This window comes from Sapajus apella, unplaced genomic scaffold (assembly GCF_009761245.1).
Source record: "Sapajus apella isolate SASKATOON/1434 unplaced genomic scaffold, GSC_monkey_1.0 scaffold25, whole genome shotgun sequence".
NCBI classification, from domain to species: domain Eukaryota; kingdom Metazoa; phylum Chordata; class Mammalia; order Primates; family Cebidae; genus Sapajus; species Sapajus apella.
The window spans coordinates 19,700,909-19,725,832 of record NW_022436965.1 but is presented as its reverse complement, the minus strand read 5'-3'; the positions used below and the strand labels follow the sequence as shown (position 1 = coordinate 19,725,832).

The following is a 24,924-nucleotide window of genomic DNA, read 5'->3' as shown; positions in this document are numbered from 1 at the left end:
ACCTGTTTTGTACATAAGAATTCTTCAAACAATTCTAATTTGTAAAATAAACCTGGTTCTATTTTGTCTTTATAATGTTGATTTCACAGGAGAAAAATAATTCTTAAAAATCACATCTTCTAAACTTTAGGTAGAAACTGAACTATTATAAAAAGGTATTTCCTTTTGTTGAATAATGTTCACAAAATTAAACTTTACATATTGGCATGAAATAATAAGTAATTTCATTTCCATCTAATTAATTATAATAGTAAAAAGTTACATAATAAAGGCCACTTAATAAATGTTTAATATCATACAAATAGTAACTTAACATAACAGCTGATGTCCACTGATTAATATGTAGTAGAAAAAGCATAATTGCTTATAGAAACTAATCTTAAGTAAAGGTTGTAAAATTAGATTTAATAGTATAGTTTGCTATCAACTCTTGGTTAAAAGTTCAATGACATTTTAGAAACAGATTTTTAGGTCAAAAGAGTATCAAACCAGTTGTACAGAATAAATTGTGGATCCCTTAAAGTTCAATTTGTCCCAAGTGATCTCCCTCACTAACTTGCCGAGGTACTACTCCCTCAAACAAATTGGGCTAAATTTCTCACTATTAATTACTATATTGGTATACAGCATTCCCTCACTTAATAACAAAGGTTTCAATCTTGAAAATCCATATATTTTTAAAAAGAGTATTATAAAGTCTCTGCCTGTGATAATCTCATGTCAGAGAACACCAAAACATAGTAAAACACTCTGAGCTAGCTGTGTCAGATCACTTTATAAAGCTCTCTTGATTATAATCACTGTGGGACAGCAATTCCAGGATGCAGGTCATTTTGCTTCAACTTTCTTCAGTTCTCCACAAAATCTTCATTCTCACTCTGTTAACTACGTGTCTTTACTTTCACCTCCCAACTACTTAGTCTTTCTTTTAATTATGCTGGCTGTGAGAAGAGTGTACCAGAGTAAATACAAATACGCTAAATTTTGGAGAAGGAATACTTCAAATATGGGGCATTATCTCTAGATGACCTATTAAAATAAACCATATTAAGGAACTTACAAATTAAATTAAAAAAAATTCAAAACAGAAAAATGTGCCAAAGGCTTAAACAGGCACATCTTTGTATTTGGTATCCCTAAATGGTCAATAAACATAAACAGGTGTTCAATTTCATTAGTCATTAGGGAAATGCAAATTAAAACCATAATGACATACCAGTATGATGGCTACAATTGAAAGGGACTGACAATATCTCAGTATTGGAGGTGATGTGGAACAACTGCAGGTCTCTTACATTACTGGTAGGAATGAAAACTGGGACAACTACAGATTGGCACAGTTTCCTAAAGCTAAACACATTCAAACTTTGTGACCCTGCCATTCTACTCCTACGTGTGTACCTGATAGAAATGAGTACACATGTTCACCAAATAAAAGGTTTCAAAATGTTTATAGGAGCATTATTTATAATAGTCCTACTCCTCCCCACAAAAACCTAACTACTGTCCATCAGTAGTAGAAAGGATAAATGGTGGTATATTTATACAATAAGATAGTATATACAACAAGGAAAATGAGCAAACTTTCATATACAACATAGATGAATGTCACAAGCATAAGGCAGGACAAAATAAACTAGATTCCATTTATATAATAAAGTTCAAAACCAACCAAAACTAATCTAGTGGTGACAAAAGAAACTGTCTTTTGTTTCAAACCACTTTTTTTTGAGGCAAAGTCTTGTTCTGTCACCAGGCTGGAGTACAGTGGCGCGATCTTGGCTCACTGCAACCTCCACCTCCTGGGTTCAAGTGATTCTCACGCTTCAGCCTCCCAAGTAGCTGGGACTAAAGGTGTGCATCACAATGCCGAGGTAATTTTTGTATTTTTAGTAGGCACAGGGCTTCACTATGTTGGCCAGGATGGTCTCATCTCTTGACCTCAGATCCGCCCTCCTCGGCCTCCCAAAGCGCTGAGATTACAGGTGTGAGCCACAGCACCTGGCCCCAAACTAACCACTTTGAAGGAGGTGATAATGACTGAGAGGAGGGAGAAGAGGCACTTCTAAGGTACTGGCAGTGTTTTATTTTTTACATGAGTGATAATAACATGGGTGTGCTTACACTGAAAATACATTGAGCTATACTTAAAATTTATGTATGCTATTGTATATTCTAAAAGTCTAACAAAATACAAAATGCATATATATCATACCTAGCACAAGATGAACTGAGATGAGAGTATCTTCTTCAGGCATCTCATATTAGCGTTTTTCACTTCTGTACTATTGGGTAGTTATGATGTGTAAGATCCTAGAGAATTGGCCCTAATAAGATTCAGATAAATTTTGTATGCAATATGGAGAAGAATGAGCCCTGCCCCTTAAGAGCAATGTAAATGCAAGGGGAAAACTCCAGGCCTACACTCTCAAATACTGTAGCCATAAACTACTGAAGCTAATTAAATTAATTAAAAAATTCAGGTTATCAGTTGTAAGAGCCACAGCTCAAGTGTTCTACAGCTGCATGTGTTGGACAGCACATATATAGAACATTTTCATCAACTAAAAAAGTTCAGAGAACTTATAGAGGGCAATTCTCTCTGGATCTAGAAGGGAATATGATGTTTAGAATTAGCTTCCAAATGAACTTTCCTACTTAAAAGTCAAGTTATAAAAAACAAGATTTGTACAAGAGAAGAGATCCAATTCAAACCAACACAAAGCTCAACAGAAAGATGTTATATAATACAGTGGTCCTTCCTTATCAGTGTTTTTTCTTTCCATGGTTGTAGTTACCTGTAGTCAACCATGGTCCAAAAATATTAAATGAAAAATTCCAGAAATAAACAAATTCATACGTTTTAAATTGTACACAATTCTGAATAGTGTGATGTAATTTCCCACTGTTCCACTCTGTCCCATCCAGGACATGAATCATTCCTTTGTCCAGTGTATTCAGGATGTACATGCTACCCACCCATTAGTCCCTTAGCAGCCATCTTGGTTATCAGGTCAACTAGCGCAGTACTGCAATGCTTGTATTCAAGTAACCCTTATTTCATTTAACAATGGCTCCTAAGTATAAAAGTAGTGATGCTAAGCATATTCTTATAATTGTTCTCTTTTATTATTGTTGTTGTTAATCTCTCACTGTGCCTAATTTATAAATTAAACTTTATCATAGGTATGTTTATAAAAAGACAGTATTTATAGGGTTTGGTAGTTTCTGCAGTTGCAGGCATCTGCTGAGGGTCTTGGAATGTATTCTCCCTGATTAAGTGGTGACTACTGTATTGGTTGTTCAAGGCTGGTGAGGAGAGTACTTTTGTAAAATTGGTCCTGAATTTCTTTATAGCAACATTCTTACCTTTGAAAGCTAAAGATCTTTTATATTACTCTAGCTAATTCCAGTTAGCAGTATATTTAATTCATTTTTCTTGATTATGTAAGTTGTTATAAAACAATTAATGTAATGAGAAAAACAGATTGTAGACTCTGCATTTTATATTTAGATATTTAAATCAGTAAGCCGTTTAGACATTAACATAAAAATAAATTAAGGTTATTTACCATTTAGCAATTCAATGAGTGCAGGGATTATCCCAGATTTGGCTAGCAATGCAGCACAAGAGTCATCCATGGATACAGTTCCAATCATTATAACCACTTCTAAAACAAGGTCATCTTCTGCAGCACCTAGTGAAGTCAAACCATAGAAAGTTTTCACTGAAATAACCTGATCCAAATTCATTTATAGTATCAAAATTTAAATACACAGAAAGGATACCAAAAGCTATTAAATCAAGTCATATGAATCACTGATATGCTATAAATTTGTCCTTTTTCAAAATTTCTGTTTGCTGATGATAGTTTACGATAGCTGGGGCGGGGGTGGGGGGCGAAAGCAGCAGAAGAGTGGAAATGAGCCTTTGAGAGAACAACTGAATGACAACATAGACAACAAAAATAAGACTCATCTGAATGCCTCAAAGACCTTTGTGTGTGTGTATGTATACATAGAGGAATGGCATTTGGTAATTTTAAAAAGACAGAATTTACCAAAAGGACACAAGAAAGGTAAAATAGGAAACAAACTAATATTAAGAAAACACACTTTTAGGAGAAAGAGAACATATATATAAGAGGAAATCCAATGACCACCTTGCTGGAAGAGAGCTGTAAGAAGAAATGGCTTTTCCTAACATAATAATACAATAGTCACACAATAGTGCTCTAGCAGCCTTATCCATAACAGAAAGAAATAACTTGGTGAATATGTAAAAGTGAAATACTTAGCACAGACCTGGTTTTAGTTTATCCTTGAGGTACGGAACCAACTTATATTCTTTAAGAACCAATTCCCAGTCTAAGTCTGGAATGGTCAAGTTTGCAAGAGTTCCCAAACATTCAATCACAAACTCCTCTTCTTCATCATTAGAGATCTGGGCTGCAAGGTCCCCAACATAATCCTGGATAAAACAGAATTATAAAGTTAAAATATTATTTTTTATTTAATCTAATATTTAACCCACAGTAATCTAACAATTTAACCCATTGAAAGAAAAAAGTCAGTATCAAATGTGATTTTCTTGTTTTAATAATCTTGAAGTAATTGCTAAAGAAGCCTATGGTGAACTGATTAAGGCAAGAAGACTGTACTGGGGTGGAGGGATTAGCGTAAGGATCACAAAACAAAAACAACATTGAAACATAGGTTGAGATGTCTAGGTGCTAAACTAACAAAGAAGTTGATAACGTAAGAGCAATTTGGATTATAAATTAATATTGGACAAGATCCCAGTAAGTGCTTCCAAATGTAGCAACTTCAATTCCAAGTCTATTTTATTAGAAAGCCAAAATAATACTTACAATAAACAAATTTTTAGTTGGTCCATCATGCTGAGAAATGTTTCTAATCATTTTCATCAGCAATGGATCCTTAAACTTCAGCGCCCTCTTCATGAGCATCTTCAGCCCATTTCCTGAAACAGAAAGGTCCCCCAATAAAATGAGGGTTAACTTAAGTTTAATAATTTTTTGTTTAGTTCTCAAAAAAAGCCCCAGCAATTTAGTAAAACGCATAACTCTTAAGGGTACAATTTGATTAATGTAGATGAAGGTATATACCTATGCAACACATACCACATATCAACATACAGAGTATTTTCATTCCCTCCAATAAGTTTACTTGTGCCCCTTCCCAGTCAATCCTGTTCCCCAGATACAATCACTTTTCCTCTTTCCTTTTCCCGGTCTCATATTTAAACATAAATAAGTTTTGCCTGATATAGAACTTCACATAAATAGAATCATACAGTATGTGCTATTTTGTGTCTACAACATCTACTACAAATGTTAAAAACATAAATACTTTTTTTTTTTTGAGACAGAGTCTCACCCTGTTGCCAGGTGCCAGGCTGGAGTGCAGTGGCACGATCTCAGCTCATTGCAACCTCCACCTCCCAGGTTCAAGCAATTCTCCTGCCTCAGCCTCCCGAGTAGCTGGGACTACAGGTGTGTGCCACCATGCCCAGCTAATTTTTGTATTTTTAGTAGAGACGGGGTTTCACCATGTTGGCCAGGATGGTCTTGATCTCTTGACCTCATGATCCGCCCGCCTCGGCCTCCTAAAGTGCTGGGACTACAGGCATGAGCCACCGCGCCCGGCCTATAAATACTTTTGACTCAGAAAAATTGTACTTCTGGGAATTTATCCAAACAATATAAAAATGAAAATGGATAAAGATTCAGAGAATGGATAATTACTACAGCACTGTTTGTAAGAGAAAAGAAGTGGTAACAAACTATATCCATAATAGTGAAGTAAACTATGGCAAAATTCTTTAATAGTCAGTTTTGCAGTTATTAACAAATGTGCTTTATAAAAGTATTTAATCACATAGAATGATATTATTTCAAGATATTACTAATTTTAAAATAATATATCATGATATACAGATAATCACATTTTTATTTAAAAATACGTAGAAGTATTACACTAAAATCTTACCTATGATTATGTGTGGATGATAGGAATAAAGATTTAAATTTTTTCCTTTTTGCTCATTTGTGATTTTTATAACAAACACATACGACTTTTCAAATAAGGCAAAAACTACTGGGCAGACTCTGAAACATCATAATGTATGATGGGCTATTTTATCAAGATATTATAGAAACAATAATCTAATATATAGTTTATTGCCTTATATTGTAATAAACTGCTTTGCAAATAGAAAGTTTCATTTTATCTAGAAAATGTTTTCGGTTAAGCCTAACTCACCATGGTTTATAAAATGTTACCAAAAGGTTAAGTGTCTGCATTCATGACGTAAAAATGTTCGATCTGACCTTTAAGGATTATAGCTATAATGAAGAAATTATTTTAAAATAGGACTTACATAATCACTATAATTCTTAATTCCTTATTATCTATTTTCCATCATATGCCAAATTACATGTGCTAACAAGGTTACCACACTCAAAGGCACTAACCTTCACAGATAAGCTGTACATTCCTTTTGTTAGCGGCAAGATTAATGCAGAAAGAAATGAGTTCCAGGTCAATTCGTTCATCTGAACATTCAAATAGCATCTTCATTAACTAGCAGGAAGAAGAGTACGTATTTTACTCAAGAAAAAAAAACCAAAAAACCAAACATAGAAGCAATATTTTTATCATATTTTGTTACCTTAGATTGTACATTGGAAATAATATAATTATTTACATTTTAACACATAAAACTGGCAAGCATTCACTGTTAAGTAACCAGATGAATAAACAGTTAATGGACTCTTAGATGCTCAGAACTAAATAAGAACTTCTAAGTACAGTGTAGAATGTAAGAGAAACATTAGATAAAACTTAAAGAATTAAAAAACTTTAAGAATTAAACATATTGTTTGGAAGCAAAGCATTCCAAGCAAAGAAAATAGCTTATGCAAAGGTCATGATGCAGGAAAAAACAGTACTCTATGAAGAACTAAAAGAAAGCAAGCATTGTTGGTGAAAGGGAAACAACAGTTTTAAGAGATAAGAAGGTAAAAACCAGATCATGCAAGGTCTTGAAGTACATGTTAAAGATTTTGGCCTTTGTACTAAGGATAATGGGAAGCTACTAAAAGCTTCTAAATAGGAAAGTGTCAGGATAAAATGTGTGCCTCAAAAAGATTTAGCCAGTGTAGGAAATAGAATAAACTTGCAAGAAACTATGGGGAGCCATGCAGGAAGCTAGAGGAAAAGTTCCAGTGAGAACATGGCTGCCTGGAATAGGTAGAGATAAAAGGATTGGTTAGACATATATTTAGAGAAGAAAACCAAAATGGAGTTTAATAACAGACTAGACATTATGGTTAAAGGAGAGGAGTTGTCAAAGATGACTTCCACGTTTATGCACTGAGCAATGACATACATGCTGATGCCAACATCTACCAAAAAGGAGAAACTAGGGTAGGAGAAAACTTTAAAGGGAAGATGGTAATTTTGGTTTTAGATATGCTGAGTTTAAGCTGCTTATGTGAGAGTCTAGTGCAGATATTCAGTAGGAAGTTATAAATGCAGGCCTGAGTTTAGAAGAAATGTCTGGACTGGAGGTATAATTTTAGGAACTAGCATATATGGTTGAAACTGAAGCTGCAGGCTAAATCCAATCACTTGGGCATGGGTAACAAATGAGAAAAGAACTTTTTTAGTGGTAAGAGAAAAGGAAGGAAGGTCTGAGAAACAGCAGACAAAAAGGTAAAAGGAAAAGGCAGGCTACCTAAGCCATTTAGCAGTAATCCAGATCTGTCATCATGAGAGAGAGATGCTATAATAAAAGGACAAATAAAGAAACTGCACGCTATATTTTGGAGAAGCTAGTCTTCTATTATTGTCATATCACCAAATTAACTTAGTGTATAGTACGTAAAGAGAGTCTTCTCTCAGCCCACATTGTTAACAACAAAGAGTAGTTATTCCTAAAATTTAAAATAAGAAAACTTCTTATGTTTTATCTCAGGGCAATACCTTTTTAAAACAACATGCCTTCATGAATCCAACACAGTGAATAATAAATATTTATATATTTTAGACCTCATTCTGTTAAATCTTGTTTTGATTACTGTTCAAGATGACTTCTGCATTTCAAAAATATGTGGAAAACATATAAAAATCAATCACATTTCTATGTGTTAGTAGTGAACAGCTGAAAACCAAAATTAAATTTGGTTAAATTAATTAAAAAACATAGTATCACTCGAATTATTAAGTGTATTTCTAAGCAAATACACTGATCTGTATGCTGAAAATGACAAAACACTGTAGCAGGTGAATGGCTGGCATGTATCATGCACTCCTCCTGAGAACAGATCTTTAACCACAAATATTACCACAGATGGAATCTCTGGGTAAGAATCATTACTACTTAATAATGCTACAGAATAAAAAAAGATTCAGGGGCAAAAAGAAAATAATCTTAATTTACTGGATATTTATTTAACAGGTTTCACTACCTATCTGCCCTACTAAAATTAAATTACAAATAAAATTGCCAATAAAAATTAAATTAGAAATTATCAAAAATGTAGGTGACAATCCTCTAATTAACTGGTATGTTTTCTAAACTGTAATTAAAACCTACTATAGATTTTTTTTCAAACTGAGAATCGGTTACATTGAAGCAAAGTTTCAAGCAAAGTATATACTGCTAACCAAAATTATTTATTTCAATTCAACCTTTGCAGTATGAAAATTACCCTTAAACACAGGGCTACAGGTTATTATTTTAGAAGGTAAAAAAAATTTTTTAAGTAATTTCCATACTAAATTCTACCTAGAAATAAATAATCAGAAACTAGATATTTAGCAAATAATGCATGGCTTGAAAACTTACTCAACTTCCATTCCTCAAATCAAGCTAAATTAGGATTAAATATAAATGGAATGTATACTGATACAGAATTAGTTTTTCAAAATAAGAGAGATAAACACTTCAATTTTAATTAAAGCTTTCAAATTAAAAAAAAAAAGTTCAAACTCCAAATGAAAGAGTATGTCTTTAATTTGATAGCTATCATGGCACTTTAAAAGCAAGTGTAATTGCTGAGAACTAGAAAATATTAAAACTAGATTTGTTCGTTGTAACTACGTCCATTGTCATCTTTTACTAATTTAACAGAAAAGCACTAAAAGGGCTTCAGCATGTGCCATGAAGAGGCAATAGTGTTCAATCAGACAAGTCCCATATTGAGTATCAGATACCAAAGACCCATGACTGAAATCACTATGTCTAGACTCTCTGGCACCTGACTTCACTTATTTACCAGTGACCAGAGGCCAACCCCCACAGCTCTCTGTATTCACATACAACTCTACCACCCCCGCCCCCTACCCAAACATCTTTGAATGATTATACCAGAACTTTGCATGCCTCAGGAATCTCTTCTGACTGGCTACTCCCTAACTCTCCTGTTTGAAGTGATGCTCTGGTTTCTGAACTTCAGCAGATAATGGCAGGCAAGAGCAAAGGGGGCTGTCAGAAAGGACGTTTACCAGCATTCAGCTAAAAAGAAGCATGTAGATCAAAGGGGGACATATAGGACAACTGTGGTGGAAAACATGTGGATCACTATGAAGATTCTTGCACACTGTTCTAGGATAAAATATTAAATAACACCATGACATCACTACCTAACCATGTACTTTGGCCATTCTATTACCAATAAATACTTTTATAAGCATCTGGATGGCATTTGCACCCATTTAAACAAAACATGCATCTCAGAGGTCTAAATAACAACGAACTGTTAATGTGTACTTTTAACTATTATTAGAATACAATCATTAATTCCTGGCTATCCTCAAGTATGCTTACCTGAAACAATCTACCCATTGAGACCATTAAGATCATGTATAAAGACCTGACCTGGCCCCTAAATTTTACAGAACAGTGATACAATAGGATAAGAAAGTTAAAATACATTGGATAACTAGAGGCAATAAAGTACAAAGGAAGCAAAGCAATATAATATTGGGAGTGATTATGAGGCATGTTGTATATATAATGACCTACTCTAGATGTTAAATATTTTCTCAAAGTAAATTCTAATCTAATTACAGGTTTATCCTATAAAACACATAAAAGACAGGCAATATTTAAAATGGACTATGAATAGATCAAAATGATGAGAAAGATTTTACTAAGAATATCTTACTTTCATATAGTTTACAGTTTATAAAGTTCCTTTAATATATGTAATAAAGATGACTATACTTAATTTCTTTTTCATCAGTGAAATGAATATGAATTACTACTAGGCCACTGCTCTCTTACCTTCAAAGTCATGTTATTTGCAATACATGAAGACTTTTTACCAAGCAAACATTAATACGCATAATTATAAAAAGAACAGAATATTACATTAACTCCAAGATATTCCAACCTGGGTTATGACTTTAATAAGTAAGTTAATCAGCAGCTGATTTTAAAGCTTTATTGGCATTATAAACATTACTTTGAGTAGCCAATACTTCTAAAGGAGTATCTTTTTAATTCCTGAAGGAAACTTGGAAATTTCATTTAATTTCTGACTTGCTTTCCATGATTCTTTCATTTTGCAATTAAGCTGGCACTGGGTGGCAATAAAACCATGTCAACTTTTCTCCTTAAATATGTAAAATTTGGCACTGTAAAGTACAAGTTATAGGCTGGATGCCACATTAAAATTAGGAACAAATATATTATACAGTATTACTTAGTTTTCTCAAAACTCCAGCTCATATAGAAGCTTCAGGATGTTTAAAACATAATTTGGTAACATAACCTTATTCCCTTAACGGCTGAAATTTCAAAAAGAAAAATAAATGGGAAAAGAAAACATCGAAAATCCTTGACCTCCTAAATTTGGAAATTGTTTTTCATGAAATACAGATTATACATGTTTTGAAAACTTCATTGCATACGTGTTTGATGTTAGAAAACTGTCTGGTAAGAAAACATGTATGGATATTGTTCCTGAAACGATATGGGAGAACTTTCTCTATACAAAGTTATAAATTGCAATAATAAGATCTAAAAAGTAACCTAGACAGACTCTTATTTCTGATTCTTTCATTTAAAATAAAGTTTTACATTTTATATTTGAGATTATGCATTCTAGAAGAATAGGATGACTTCAAATTCAAAATTGTATAAATAAGTTTCCTATTTCTTTTTGGTTTACATTTATTTCTCTTTTATTTAATGCTATTCTCTTTAAGATCTAAACATGGATAGAAACAGTCAATCTCGGCAAGAATATTATTTTTTTGGCTGCTTTCCAGTTCATATCCTGTGGTCAATGAAGCTCTGACTCTAAATGAAATCAGAAAAGGAACACCCTTTGAAACTGCAACGCAGAGACCTTTAGAACATATGGAGTGAGACTGTAGTAAATCACCTGTAATCTCCCTTTGACATGGCTACTCTTTTATTGAAAACTTGTTTGACAAAGAGTTTGATTACACTTTGCACTGAGTACAGTCTGACATGCATTCTCTCTATAAGACACCCTGCCTTGCTAGATAAGATATGCTGTGTATTCTTTCAGGGATGTCTATTTCCTATAAACAAGCATAATTTGCTTATCCCTTGATATAAAAGTCTAAGAAATTACCCTTGAGAGTTTATCAATGTTTTAAATATATGTAGGTGAAGTGTTAAAATTCTCAAATAGCAAATTCACTATTGGTACTGTTTCATTTAATTTGGAATGAATGGAAGAACAGTCAATTTGAATTAATAAAGAGAAAAATTATAGTCTATTTTTTTACTACATATTATTTTTCAAGTAACATGCATTTAATAATTCTTTTTAGACTAAGAAGGAATTGTGTAGTAGAGGTCTTAAGAGGAATTACTTTCATAAGTATGGTTTGTTCATATTCTTCTAACGTGTTTTTAAAAGTACACTACTTTATTGTATATCATACAATCTACAATTTTTCTATTTTAGAAAACTATTTTATAAAAAATGTTGTAATATTAAAAATCAACCCAACCAGTGTTCCAATCATCATAATTCATATCAGTGGAAGGTAGTTTCATCAAGATTAATAACACAATAGTGATTTTATGAATGTTAATTCCCTAGGAGTAAAATTATACTATGTACAGAATCTCTACTCTTCTAACACACAGTCCATGTTAAAAAAAAAATCAATAAACTCTTTCAAGACAAATAGACCTGATATATGATACATAACTAGCCACTGAATCCTAGCAAAAATCTTTGAGAGCAGTAGTATAAAAATGAAAGAATTTTGATGAAATATTTTCCCATTAGAGAATGCAAAGCAATTAAAACTGTTAATATTAAACATAAAATTAAAATACATGTGACAAACTTGAGCAATATTTGTAACATAAAATTAAAATAATTATATACATTGATCTTATTTGTTAATAATAAAAATATTAATGCGTCAATTTAAATATTGTGAAGTCCCATTTTGATAGCTCACACTTGCAATCCCAGAACTTTGGGAGGACAAGTGGGGAGCATCACTTGAAGCCAAAAGTTCAAGACTATCCTGGGCAACAAAGTAAGAATCTGTCTGTATAAAAAAGTTTTTTAAATGTCAAAATTAACCATTCATAGTGGTGTATACCTGTAGTCCTAGCTATCCAGGAGGCTGAAGCAGGAGGACTGCTTAAGCCCAGGTATTTTAAGGCTCCAGTGAGCTATGATTGTACCACTGCATTTTGGCTTGGGCAACAGAGAAAGACCCTGTCTCTTAAAAAAAAAAAAAAAGGAAGAAAGTAGGGGAAGGAGGGAGGGAGAGGGAGAGGGGGAGAGAGAGAGAGAGAGAGAGAAAAAGAGAAAGGGAGAAAGGCAGAGGCAGGAAGGAAGGAAAAAAGGAAGGAGACATGAATGATTTGTAACAGAATATGGCTTATAAACATAGAAAAAAATGTTCAACCTCACCAATATTCATGGAAATGCAAATAAAAAGAAATAATGAACCAACACATATTTAGAAGAATAATATCCAGTGTTGTTAAAAATTAAATGCTAGCTGGAAATAAAAACTTATGATTTCTTAGAAGATATTTTGGCCAAAACAAAAACACAAGTGTTCATTATCTTTTGACTTAGTTATCCTACTTTTAGGAATTTAAACTAAAGAAAAATTCAGAGATGTGGGGAAGCATTTACAAATACGATAACTCACATTATTTTCATTTGCTTACATATATTTTAATGTGATAAATTGGAAAAAATCTAAACATACACTTTAACAATATTTAAATTATGGTACATTCATGCAATAGAATTTATACAACTACTAAAAATAATTTCTGAAGAATGTTCAGTGACATGAGAGTATAATTATGATCTATTAATAAAGCAGTATGTAAAAATTATATATACTATATAATCTCAATATATTGTTTTTTAAGTATGTAGAGAGAAGTATATCAAAGTGTTAAATAGTTATCTCTAAGTCTGGGATAAAGGAAAGTTATTTTCATTTTTATGCAGCTCTGTACTTCCTCAATTTTCTATTACAAATTTATAGTATCATTAAGAAGAGAACTTTTTAAGAGAGAAAATCTTGACAAATCAAGAGAAAAGAGTAAATATATATATATTTCTTAAAACACTTAAACCACTTACCTGTGGTATACAGTCAGTATATGCAAACATTGATTTAAAGCGGTCATCCATGCTTATGTGGTAAAGAACACACATTGCTATTTGTTTGTAGTTGTCATTGCCTACAAATAAAACATCATGGTGATAGTGATATAAATGTTTTTAATATAGCACCCTCAAATCAATGTACTCCAACTTAAACTACTGAATAAAATCCTTATATAAACTTAATCTGAAAAATATTTTGAGTATCTGTTTCAAATCCAAAGTTTGGAGCAAGCATATTCATGTTATACATGAAACGTCACTAATTTCCAAGATAGAATGTCTAATTTCCAAGGTATATTTTTGAAAAAGAAAATTAACCCTAAGAATTAATTATTTTCATGAGTGCAACATTAGGAAAATTGAGTCATTAGCCTCCTCATCTTTACTGTTTTATCAAAATATGTGATTAATACAGTTCATTTACAGTGGTGATATATAAGAAATAGTAAATAAAAAAGCATACTTCTATGAATCAGAAACTGAAAATATCATCCAAATAATGAAAGAAGCAAAGTAGTAGTTATAACAAAAAAAAATGACTATAAAATGCTATAAGCTATAACATAAAATATAGTATGAAGAATGTCTCAGAATTTCTAAGGTAAAATTATTCTAGTTTTACACACTTTGAAACTGAAAAAAAAAATGAATAGGTATCATAGATTTGAAAACAAAACAGGAATTGAAAACATCATTTAATCCTACCTGCTTTCAGACAGAACATATTTTAAGGACCTACTTATGATCTCAAAGTCACTGAAAAAACTAGAGCCAGAAAAGTTGCTTAACTAAAAATTTTATCCAAAAAACAACATCCTTTTTGAAAATTCTGGGAATATAAGAAATCCTGAAGATATTCCCAAGGTAGTTAGAAATTCTTTAACAGAAATAAACTGGTATCTTTTCTTTTTTTTTTTTTTTTTGAGATGGAGTCTCACTCTGTTGCCCAGGCTGGAGTACAGTGGTGGGATCTCCACTCCCTGCAAACTCCACCTCCCGAGTTCAAGTGGTTCTCAGCCTCCCAAGTAGCTGGGATTACAGGCAGCTAATTTTTTATATTTTTAGTAGAGATGTGGTTTCAACAATATTGGCCAGGCTGGTCTCAAACTCCTGATCCCATGATCCTCCTGCCTCAGCCTCCCAAAATGCTGGGATTACAGGCGTGAGCCACTGCACCCAGCCCTAAACTCATATTCTCACAAGGCCTAGCACAGAACATGGAAGTTGTTCAATAAATATCTGCTGATTGACTCTGTTTCAATATTTAAAAACAAAAGCTGAAGAAATAAACTCATTTAGTCAAAGACAGAAATTACCAGTTCTAAAAGGGGTTCAGAATTTCAGACAAATAAGATTTGAGACAGAAGTATTTTATGAAATTTCAACAGATCTTTTATTTATTTTTTATTGTACTTTAGGTTCTGGGGTACATATGCAGATCACGCAGGATTGTTGCATAGGTACATACATGGCAAGGTGGTTTGCTGCCTCCATCCCCATATCACCTATATCTGGCATTTCTCCCTATGTTATCCCTACCCAACTCCCCATCCCCTGCTGTCCCTTCCCTAGCCCCCCCAACAAACCCAAGTGTGTGATGCTTCTCTCCCTGCGTCCATGTGTTCTCATTGTTCAACATCTACCTATGAGTGAGAACATGCGGTGTTTGATTTTCTGTTCTTGTGCCAGTTTGCTGAGAATAATAGTTTCCATATTCATCCATGTCCCTACAAAGGACACGAACTCATCGTTTTTTATGGCTGCATAGTATTCTATGGTGTGTATGTGCCACATAAAAGTAAGCAAAAAAATATAGTGACCCTCTAGTTTCCAAATTTATTTTGAACTTCCTTACTATCTGATATATTTTATCTAACATATAAGCTCCAGGAAAGCAAGGACTTTATTCACTGCATTAACCTCAGATGCAAGAATAGTACCTAGCACAAAGTAGGTATTTAATAATTGTTGACTGACTAGTGATAATCATTTATTAAACATTTACTACATATCAAGAGCCATGTTGAACTACATGGCATTGAATCTCAAAACAATCTGTCAAATAGGTCTTATCATCCCTATGTTTCAGATAAGAAATCTAAAGTTTAGAGAAAAATAAATACTTGCTGCATAGCCTTGTAAGTGGTTGAGTGGGGATTTAAACACGGTCTCTCTGATTCCAAAATCTTTACCAGGTTATGTTACAATAGTAGTCTCAAACATTTTTTTCCTCATTTGATGCCTTCGGTATTGAACATTTTTATATCACAAGGTAAAACTGTTTTCCAAGTAAGATATTATTATCAGGTATACAAGACTGATAAACACTGATATATGAGAGAATTAAACATGTTTTTAAAATATACTGCTTTTTAATTCAGACTTTTAGATTTTGCATCTTTCAAAATGGTTTGGCTGAAGCCTATTTGCTATTGCTTACAACAGCAATAAGAACAACTCCCTGGGATAAGATAAAAACAATTTGTATGTCAGATGAACAAATACCAGTAAGCATTTTCACCCTAACTAAAATCTATAAATTCACTAATTCAACTACTTGGAATACAACATATACTGGAAATACATTTTATTTATATGAAATAATATTAATTTCATTCATTTTAGATTTTTTTCCTATAGCATTATTTAAAGAAAAATTAAATTCATAGAAAATTTACAGAATAGAGAGTCCAGATCAAATCATTTACTCACATTTCTTCTATTGTTTGAAGAGCTTTACTACAAAATTTTTAAAGAAGAGAGAAGCTAAATTAGAGTCAGAGATAGGCTCTAAGGATAACGACCATTGACTAAGGCTAAAATAAAGCTAAGATACAGTAATATGGGAGAAAATAATATTTAAAGTCTTTGTTTAGAGGTGAGAATTTTATGTGGAGGGAAGTATAATGTAAAAATTGTGAAATCGCTCCACGTAAGAAAAAAGTGCAGACAAAATAAATGTTCTCAACCCCAACAATTTTGCCCTTGAGTTTGGAGCACTCTAAATATGTAAGATCTATCCATTTTAATGTTAGATTTTAACAGAGCACATTTTTATACTGTTGAAAGCACCAATTTATACTTATGCTAGTATAAAGCACATTCATCATAGCAAAACATACATTTAAGCAGATTTTCATGATATGTAGATTAAGAATGAAAAATTCCAACTTCATACCTCAAGGAAGTAGGAATCCCTTAGTCTTGGTCAGACTGTATTTCACATTCTTTTTTTTCCCTTAGAAATTTAGATGTTTGAACAATTTTTCAAACAGACTTTTAAAGCAAACTCTCATATTCTGAAGGCAAGTATCTCCTTCCCTGTGATTCCAGTTATTTTCTGCCTGTCATTCAGCTGTGGATAAATCCTAGTCCTACTTAATTTTACAGAATATTTGAAGATACTTTCTCTATGTAATGGATTCACTGGAAAGTAGGATTCCAAGTAATACAACTTATTAAATGGTAAAGGAAACAAAGAAAAATAGAAAACTAATATAAAAAATTCTTCAACAACAAAGTAAATAATCAAACATTAAAATTCAACGTGAGGCTCGGAATGACATAGGAAGCTATCCTATGCTCTAGGAGAATCTGTCTGCTATTCATATCAATGAAAAAAATTTTAAAAAGCAATGTCCTAAGGTGGCACATCATTCATGTAAGGTGAGAGGAAGGAAGGACTCACTTTTAAAATGTAAGTACTACATTAAAAGAACAAGAAATTACTGAACATTGGGAAAAGCTAAAAATAAATAAATAACAAGGGAAATTCTCTAGTTAATTTTATGTACATGTATGTATACATATGTGTGTGTACACACACACACACACACACACACACACACACAGCATTCAAAGGCCAACTCAGAATAAACGGTATCTGTTAGAACAGAAAGTAATCCCAGCACTTTGAGAGACCGAGGCGGATGGATCGCAGGGTCAGGAGTTCAACGTCAGCCTGGCCAGCATGATGAAACCCCGTCTCTACTAAAAATACAAAAAATTAGCTGGGCATGATGGCACACCCCTGTAGTCCCAGCTACTTGGGAGGCTGAGGCAGGAGAATCACTTGAACCTGTGAAGCTGAGGTTGCAGTGAGCAGAGATTGTGCTACTGTACTCCAGCCTGGGTGACAAGAGCAAGACTCCAACTCAAAAAAAGAAAGAAAGAAAAGAAGTACAAAGAAGAGTCCTAAAATTACTGGCAGTTGGATAACATAGGTAAGAATCAGTTCTCAGATATAATAATTTATTTTAATTTTATATAGCAAAACTAATGTCTAATTTCCAAAAGTAGGATGATTCATTTTGCAGCCAGTTACACTCGTGTACTTTCTCATTTTCCTTTTCTCTTCACACTAATGGCCAAAAGTGAAAGCTTCCTGCAGTTCTCACACACCTTCCTAATTCTTCTCTATCTGTGATCCTCTTATTAAAAAAACTCTGAATAGGTTTCCCATTTCTTATAATATTCATCTAAAATGATCATCATATCCAAAAGTTTGCTAAAAACTAAAGGTCTGAAGTTAAGAGAAGCTCTAGGGACATAAGGCTATGAACAACTAATCTTTCTTATACCACAATTCTTTGAGAGGTTGAAGAGAAAGGGTTAAACAAACAATGGTATTGTTCTTATTGCATGTTCAGCATAGTTTTTCACATTTAGACCTTACAGTAGTTAAAGGGGTAGGTATTATCTTTGATTCAGAGATGAAGCAATGACATTCACTAAGGATATGACTCTTTCAAAAGGAAACACAGATGTGAATCAGGGATTCAAACCTAGGTCTGACTATAAAGCTCATGCATGTACTTTTTACCAAGGCTTCCAGGAGGCAGCAGAAAGACTGAAATCAATAACGCCATATAAATATAAGTTATTATCATCATTCCTTAGGGCAAAGTACAGGAAGGAGATTTCACCTAGAAGGACTCTTAGGATCTGCTGGATCTGGGACTTCTGCGAAAGAGGGTGAGAAGACTGGCAGTAGTGAAGAGAGGAGATGAAATGAAGAAATGCAATCAGATATTTCTCAAAGGATCTGTGCCCAGATATAGTAGGTTCCAATGGATGAAAGAAGTTCTTGATGGGGCAAACTGTGTTATACCCCAATCAGTTTTGAGGACTAGACCTATAGCAGCCTAAGTTCTGAAACTCACTCTCACTAAATTAGACAGTAACTGCTATCAATCTGTGATTTTATGAGAAAAACAAGGTGCTAGACACTTAAAATGTGAATAGAGTGATAAAAGCAATGTACAAACATAGTGGTTGAGAGTTCAGGCTCTGGAGACAGACTGCTTGGGTTCAATCTGTGGCTCTTCTCTCATTAGCTACATAGGCTTGTGAATGTTATTTAAATTCTGTGTTTCAGTTTCATAATCTGTAAATAACCTACCTGAAAAGGTTGCTGTGTGAGGATTAGGTGAGAGATTCCTGGTAAAGCACTTAGCACTAAGTTTGACATATGATAAACCAATTCAATAATTATCATTTCTTATTATCATTATTATGTTGGCAGTAACATTCTTTTTGTTTTACCAATGCAACAGTACTATCAGGGGTTCCTAATACATATGCTTTCTGTTTTGTTTTGTTTTAAATCCTAAAGACTTGAACTGTAGTTAGTAGTAAAGTAAGTTGGAGAGGCAGCCGAGATTTCTGAGATGAGCTAGACAGGGTTCAGAGGTATACTCTGAGCCTGTGGCTGCACCACTTGCCTTTCTACCTAGTCATTTTCCTATAAAGCTCTGCTGTTCATAATATTTAGGCTTAGAAGAGTCATCTTACACCTGAGGCTCTACTCACTGAATCATGTATAATAAGAACCCATCATCATTCTCTCACTCTCATACAGTTACAAATTCCTTAATGAGGCCGGGAGCGGTGGCTCATGCCTGTAATCCCAGCACTTTGGGAGGCCGAGGTGGGTGGATCACGAGGTCAAGAGATCGAGACCATCCTGGTCAACATGGTGAAACCCTGTCTCTACTAAAAATACAAAAAATTAGCTGGGCATGGTGGCGCATGCCTGTAATCCCAGCTGCTCAGGAGGCTGAGGCAGGAGAATTGCCTGAACCCAGGAGGCGGTGGTTGCGGTGAGCCGAGATTGCACCATTGCACTCCAGCCTGGGTAACAAGAGCAAAACTCCGCCTCAAAAAAAACAAAAACAAAAACAAATTCCTTAATAAAAAAAAAAATAAAATAAATAAAAACTTTACTAAAGAAAATGATCCCCTCTCTATTCCTCCCTCCACACGTATTGCGAAATTTCTCCACCTTTCATGTTTCCTTCTTTTAACAGAACTTGCTTTCACTCCTAAAGTGGGGAATAGTCATGGAGGGGATGGGCTATCAAGCAGATGAAAGAACAGACAGAAGTCTGAGGACACTGAAGAGAAACCTCACAATTAGCTACCCTGTTTCATTTACCTTTAAACAGCATGTCCCAGACAAATAAAATCTATATAAGCAGAGTTGTTTTCCCCATGTTTTAGCTGAAGACAACTGAAAAAAAGAAACTGGACTACAACTAGTGCTGCACCAGATAGACATATATTTTTTTGGAGGAAAGCATGTGAAAGGGAGTTATAACACAGCTAAGGGACTATAATATTGTATTCAGGGGTCTAAAACCAAGTTGCTAATGTGTCTTCTGGATTTTATCTGGGTGAAGTTTCCCCTAAAATTCAAACAACTGATTTACAAATAACTATAAATTTAATTTCCCCCTTTTTTGTATTTAGTTAGGGAATGAAAAAGATATAAACTGGCAATTGGCCTTTATTAAGAAAAATACGTAAATATTTAAAAAATGGTCTTGTTACCTATCTATTATCTTGATGATGCTAGTTCTACAGTTACAAATCACATATTTTCTTTCTCTTCTAAATAATTTCAATATATGAAGACTACAGTATATACACCATATGCATCTTATTCACTGAATCATAAATGATTACATAAATAATCAACTGCTTAATAAAAATGCCTATAACTTCATGGCAGCTAACAGATACCTGATACCTATAACCAAAAAGACAAGGCATTTTAGAACAAAAGAGAGTAACTGGAGTGGGAAGATGTCTGGAAATAACCTGAATTCATCTATTCAATCACAACTCTGCAGAGAAAGTAAAGGCTCTTTGGCAGCCAACATTTATTATTATGACTCAAAGTCTAATTTGCAGATTACATAGCAATAAACAGCTATTAGAGAGATTAAATGGTCTAAGTAAAATGAAGAACTTATCCTTTATTGTAAACTAATAGTCTTCTTCATTCACTGAAAGAATATCTGCGTTCTTACAAAATAAACACCAAGAAAAAAATCTTATATACCCTAAATGAATTCCTACAAGGAATGAGATTGGAGGGCATGATTTTTTCATGAGAATTCATGACTAGAAGCCAAAAACTTTAGCTAACCAGCTAGGATTCTTCTACATCCTACAAATGGTAGACATTTCAAAAGGCTCCTTTAAGACATAAAGACATCAATTATTCCCTAATGGCATCCCAGGTAAAAAGAGGCTGCCAACAGTCGGCATCCTGGCACAGCACCAAAGGCTCCGTGAATTTTGGGCACAGGCAGTGAAAAGACTGAGTATCATGAGAACTAAGTTCTTAATGACTGGAGGTGGATTAGTCAAATCTGTTCAAGTAATAAGGGCAGGGTAAAAAAGAAATGGCCTAGTCATTATGATTCCTTTGGTATTTATGGTAATAAACATGAATCATGATGAACTCACTGGCTATTAAACGCAGAGGTCATAAGTACTTCGATAGGATTTCCACAGGAATTCACCGTTAATTAGCTGGATCATTATTTGAAAGTGTTACTGAATTATCTTAGCATTTGTGCAGCCATTCCCCTCAAATTGGTCATTCCCAGCTGAGGGCAGTTAATGCCTTAACAAACTGGTCATTAACTCCAGTAACTGATTTTGTGGGAATTATTGCACTTATAAAGTACATTCAAGAGTTTATAAGAAACATTGCATCTTTTTTTCTTTTTAAAGAAATTTACAGCTGTAGTTCAGCTGGGGCAGCTAAAGGAGAGAAAAAAATCAGCTCTCTGGGCTGCTCTCAGAATCGATTTTCTGCCAATTAAAGGGCAAAACACATGCTGATGGGTTTTGAATTTTAAAATGTCTTCAATTTTTTCACCTCTGAAGTGTTTAGTAAAACCACCATTCAATTACTAATTTTGTAAGACACTTGGGATTTTTCATTCACAGTTCAGTCAAGCAGAAATATGAGTTCTGAACACCAGAACTCAAAGCCAAATTTCTGCTTCTGCAGTAGACCCAGCCCAACACTGTGAAAACAAAGTGAGAACACAAGTTACAGGCCACATTATTAGCCAGATTCTCATTCCCATCTACACTCTATGTCTTCTTTCAAAGTAGAACACTCCCTTTGATGTCACAAAGACTCCATGAAAAGATAAGAGAAGTGAGAATATATGCACACCTGTATTAGAATAGAACAGCATTAAGTTGATATATTACCTCTGAAAAGTCTGTATGAATACAACATGCTTCAAAATTTGCAGGTGTCTTTAAATTTATTACAGAGTTAGAGCCCCTAAAGTTATATCAATACAGTGAAAATGCCACAAGCAAAACCCACCACTTAAAAGATAATTGCATAATTATTGAGCATGTTGACTAAACTGACATAGACTAAAAATATACTGAAGTTATATTAGAACATCTTTGATACTTATTTCCATATAATTTTATGCTTATTAAAGCATATACTGCAGATGCATACTCAGTATAGTCTATTTTAAATTTGAATTTGCACAGACCAATGCTTAAGATTTTAACTACCTGAATGATCTGTTTTATAATAGATTTCTCTATAGTCAAGATTTGAGATGAACAAATAAAAATCAATAGCTATTAACTAACAGTTAAGGGGAAAAAATAAACATAATTTATAGGTTACAAAGATTAGTATAATTGGACATAAAAAAATTACTTATCCATGAACCAGTGTACCTCAGAAACTATTGTTTTTTATGTCCAATTATTTAATTTTAAAGGTATGAGAAACTAACATTGCAGATCTACCAGTAAGCTAAACACTCTATTTTTAGAGATATTCAATAAATGAGTACTCTTATATACAATGTTTTGATGGATTTTCACTGTATTTTTTTAGTATGTACAACTGTACATTTTGCCATGCAGCTTATTTTTCAACATGTCTTCGATTATTTTATTGTCTTCACTAGAAGTTTTATTACATCCAGAAAATACAACTTACCTGCAATAAGCCCTAAAGAATACACATACTTGTGGTACAAATGATGAGGACCAAAATAAAGCCCTTAACAATGACTACTTTCTAGCCTATATGTCCACATCATTGACTTAATATGCTTTGGCCAAATTTTACCATTGAGAAATGGAGACACCCTGGGCAATATTCACACACACAGTATTGGAACCAGCTGGTGACAGAAGAACCTTAAGAAAAAAGGCTTCTTGATTTAATTGGGAAAACAGGAGGAAGCATAAATTTTACTGCCATTAATAACTTCAAGCAATCTTGATATGACTCTACTTCACCCTGACGGCAAGACATGTGCTTTCTGTTAAACTGTTTGCCACATCTGACCCCCATTGTTTGCTCATTTGATCAGGTAAGAAAATGTAGGTTTATTTATAGGATAAATGAGGCCTATTAAAATTGAGAAACAGTGTAGTAGTCTATGAGGAGTTGCATTCTGAAACAGATGTGTGAAATTCCATAACAGTTTGGTAATAAACAGACCAACCAAACCAATTTATTATTTTTTTAATCTACTTTAAGTTTCTTAAAGAAACCATCATAAAGGCAACCTAGTTTCAAAAAAATGGAAAATACTTCCTGCTTGGAATTCATTATTCTGACCATTTCCAAACAGTTTTTAATAAGTCAGAAAAGGCAAAATGTTGCTTTCTTCACAAAATAAAGTTTTATTTCTTCATTCTTCATGATGCTGTTGGTAAATTAAAAATTAGGTAATACTAATATAAAGTGAATAAGTGAATTTAACATTGTGGAAAAATTTCAAAGGTGTTCAGATGTTAACTTTGTCAATTTTCTTTTAAAGACATATGACAGAATGGTCAAAGGAAATAACCCTTAATTTCTATGTGATCAAAGTTTAGAGTTCAACAGTATCTGCTCTGGTGATCTCCAACAATAAGGGAAATCAGACTTGTCTAAACCGGAAGAAATCAAACATTTATCACTTAACTCTTGACCTGGTCTGACTCCTTACATGCTGATGAAATCTTTCTACAGCCCTGTAAAATGCCCTGAACCCATATTACCTAAATGTAATCTAGAAAAAAATGAATCAGGTGCCATTCTTACTCTCAAAACCAATTTTGGGTCTACTCACAGAACAGAGAAACATTGTATCAATTTGGAACACCTTAGAAACTCTCATTTGCCTTCCAATGAAGACAATATGGTCTAACATTACTGACTAAAAATATAAACCTTTTGAAATTATTCACATAAAATTGTAAAACAGGCTTGATGTGCTATTGAATTTAGGAGTCCCAATTTTCCTGTCATATCCAATAACATTAGTTTCTGCACACACCAGCCACGCAAACTGGCACAGACTTAAAACTCTTAAACTTAGAAGAATCAACATTTAAGTGATAGTGCAAACCTTCATACTAGTAGCTTTCAGTGCCATACGTTTATCATTGACCAGTGTGGCTCTGCTGATTAAAAAACAACTTTAAGAAATATGTCAGAGCTAGCTAACTTTTTTAGTTAATTTGCACATAAGTTTATAGATTATATATGAAAATGCTTAACACAAGTTAAACACATCAGATGAATATTCGTTATGACTCAATTTATAGCTGTTACAATTATTGTTAAGTATAGAAAAACTTAGCAACACCTATAGGTAACACTACTAATTCCTCAGTTTCTAAGGATGAGAAACATTCTCATCTCTGCTTATAAATGAGCTAAGGAGGTATCCCAAGCCAGGGTAATTTTGTGATACTGGGTTCAAATTATACAGACTTCTGAATACATTTAAAGAACAGTTTACTAATCTAGGATTAAGACTGTTGTTTCATCTCTTTGAACAGTGGTTCTCAAACTATCTGTGGTGGTGAGACAGGTTTTTGATTTCTTTCCCCTAACATTTTTATTAAAGTATAATAAAGTATATATATAATTAAATTATAATATATATAATTAAAGTATAATAAATATATAATAAAT

The 24,924-nt window shown here is 33.3% G+C and overlaps 1 protein-coding gene across 3 annotated transcripts in view; it reads right to left on the bottom strand.

Annotated features, from left to right (window-relative positions):
* KIFAP3 (kinesin associated protein 3) overlaps window positions 1-24,924 on the bottom strand; it is a 143,164-nt gene that overhangs the window by 54,927 nt on the left and 63,313 nt on the right. For all 3 annotated transcript variants that reach the window (XM_032291410.1, XM_032291411.1, XM_032291412.1), the window contains exons 11-15: window positions 13,641-13,741; window positions 6,498-6,606; window positions 4,872-4,984; window positions 4,306-4,471; window positions 3,573-3,698 (exon numbers count right to left, since the gene is read on the bottom strand). In XM_032291410.1, the coding sequence (XP_032147301.1) occupies window positions 3,573-3,698; window positions 4,306-4,471; window positions 4,872-4,984; window positions 6,498-6,606; window positions 13,641-13,741 (615 nt within the window). The remainder of the gene's footprint in view (window positions 1-3,572; window positions 3,699-4,305; window positions 4,472-4,871; window positions 4,985-6,497; window positions 6,607-13,640; window positions 13,742-24,924) is intronic.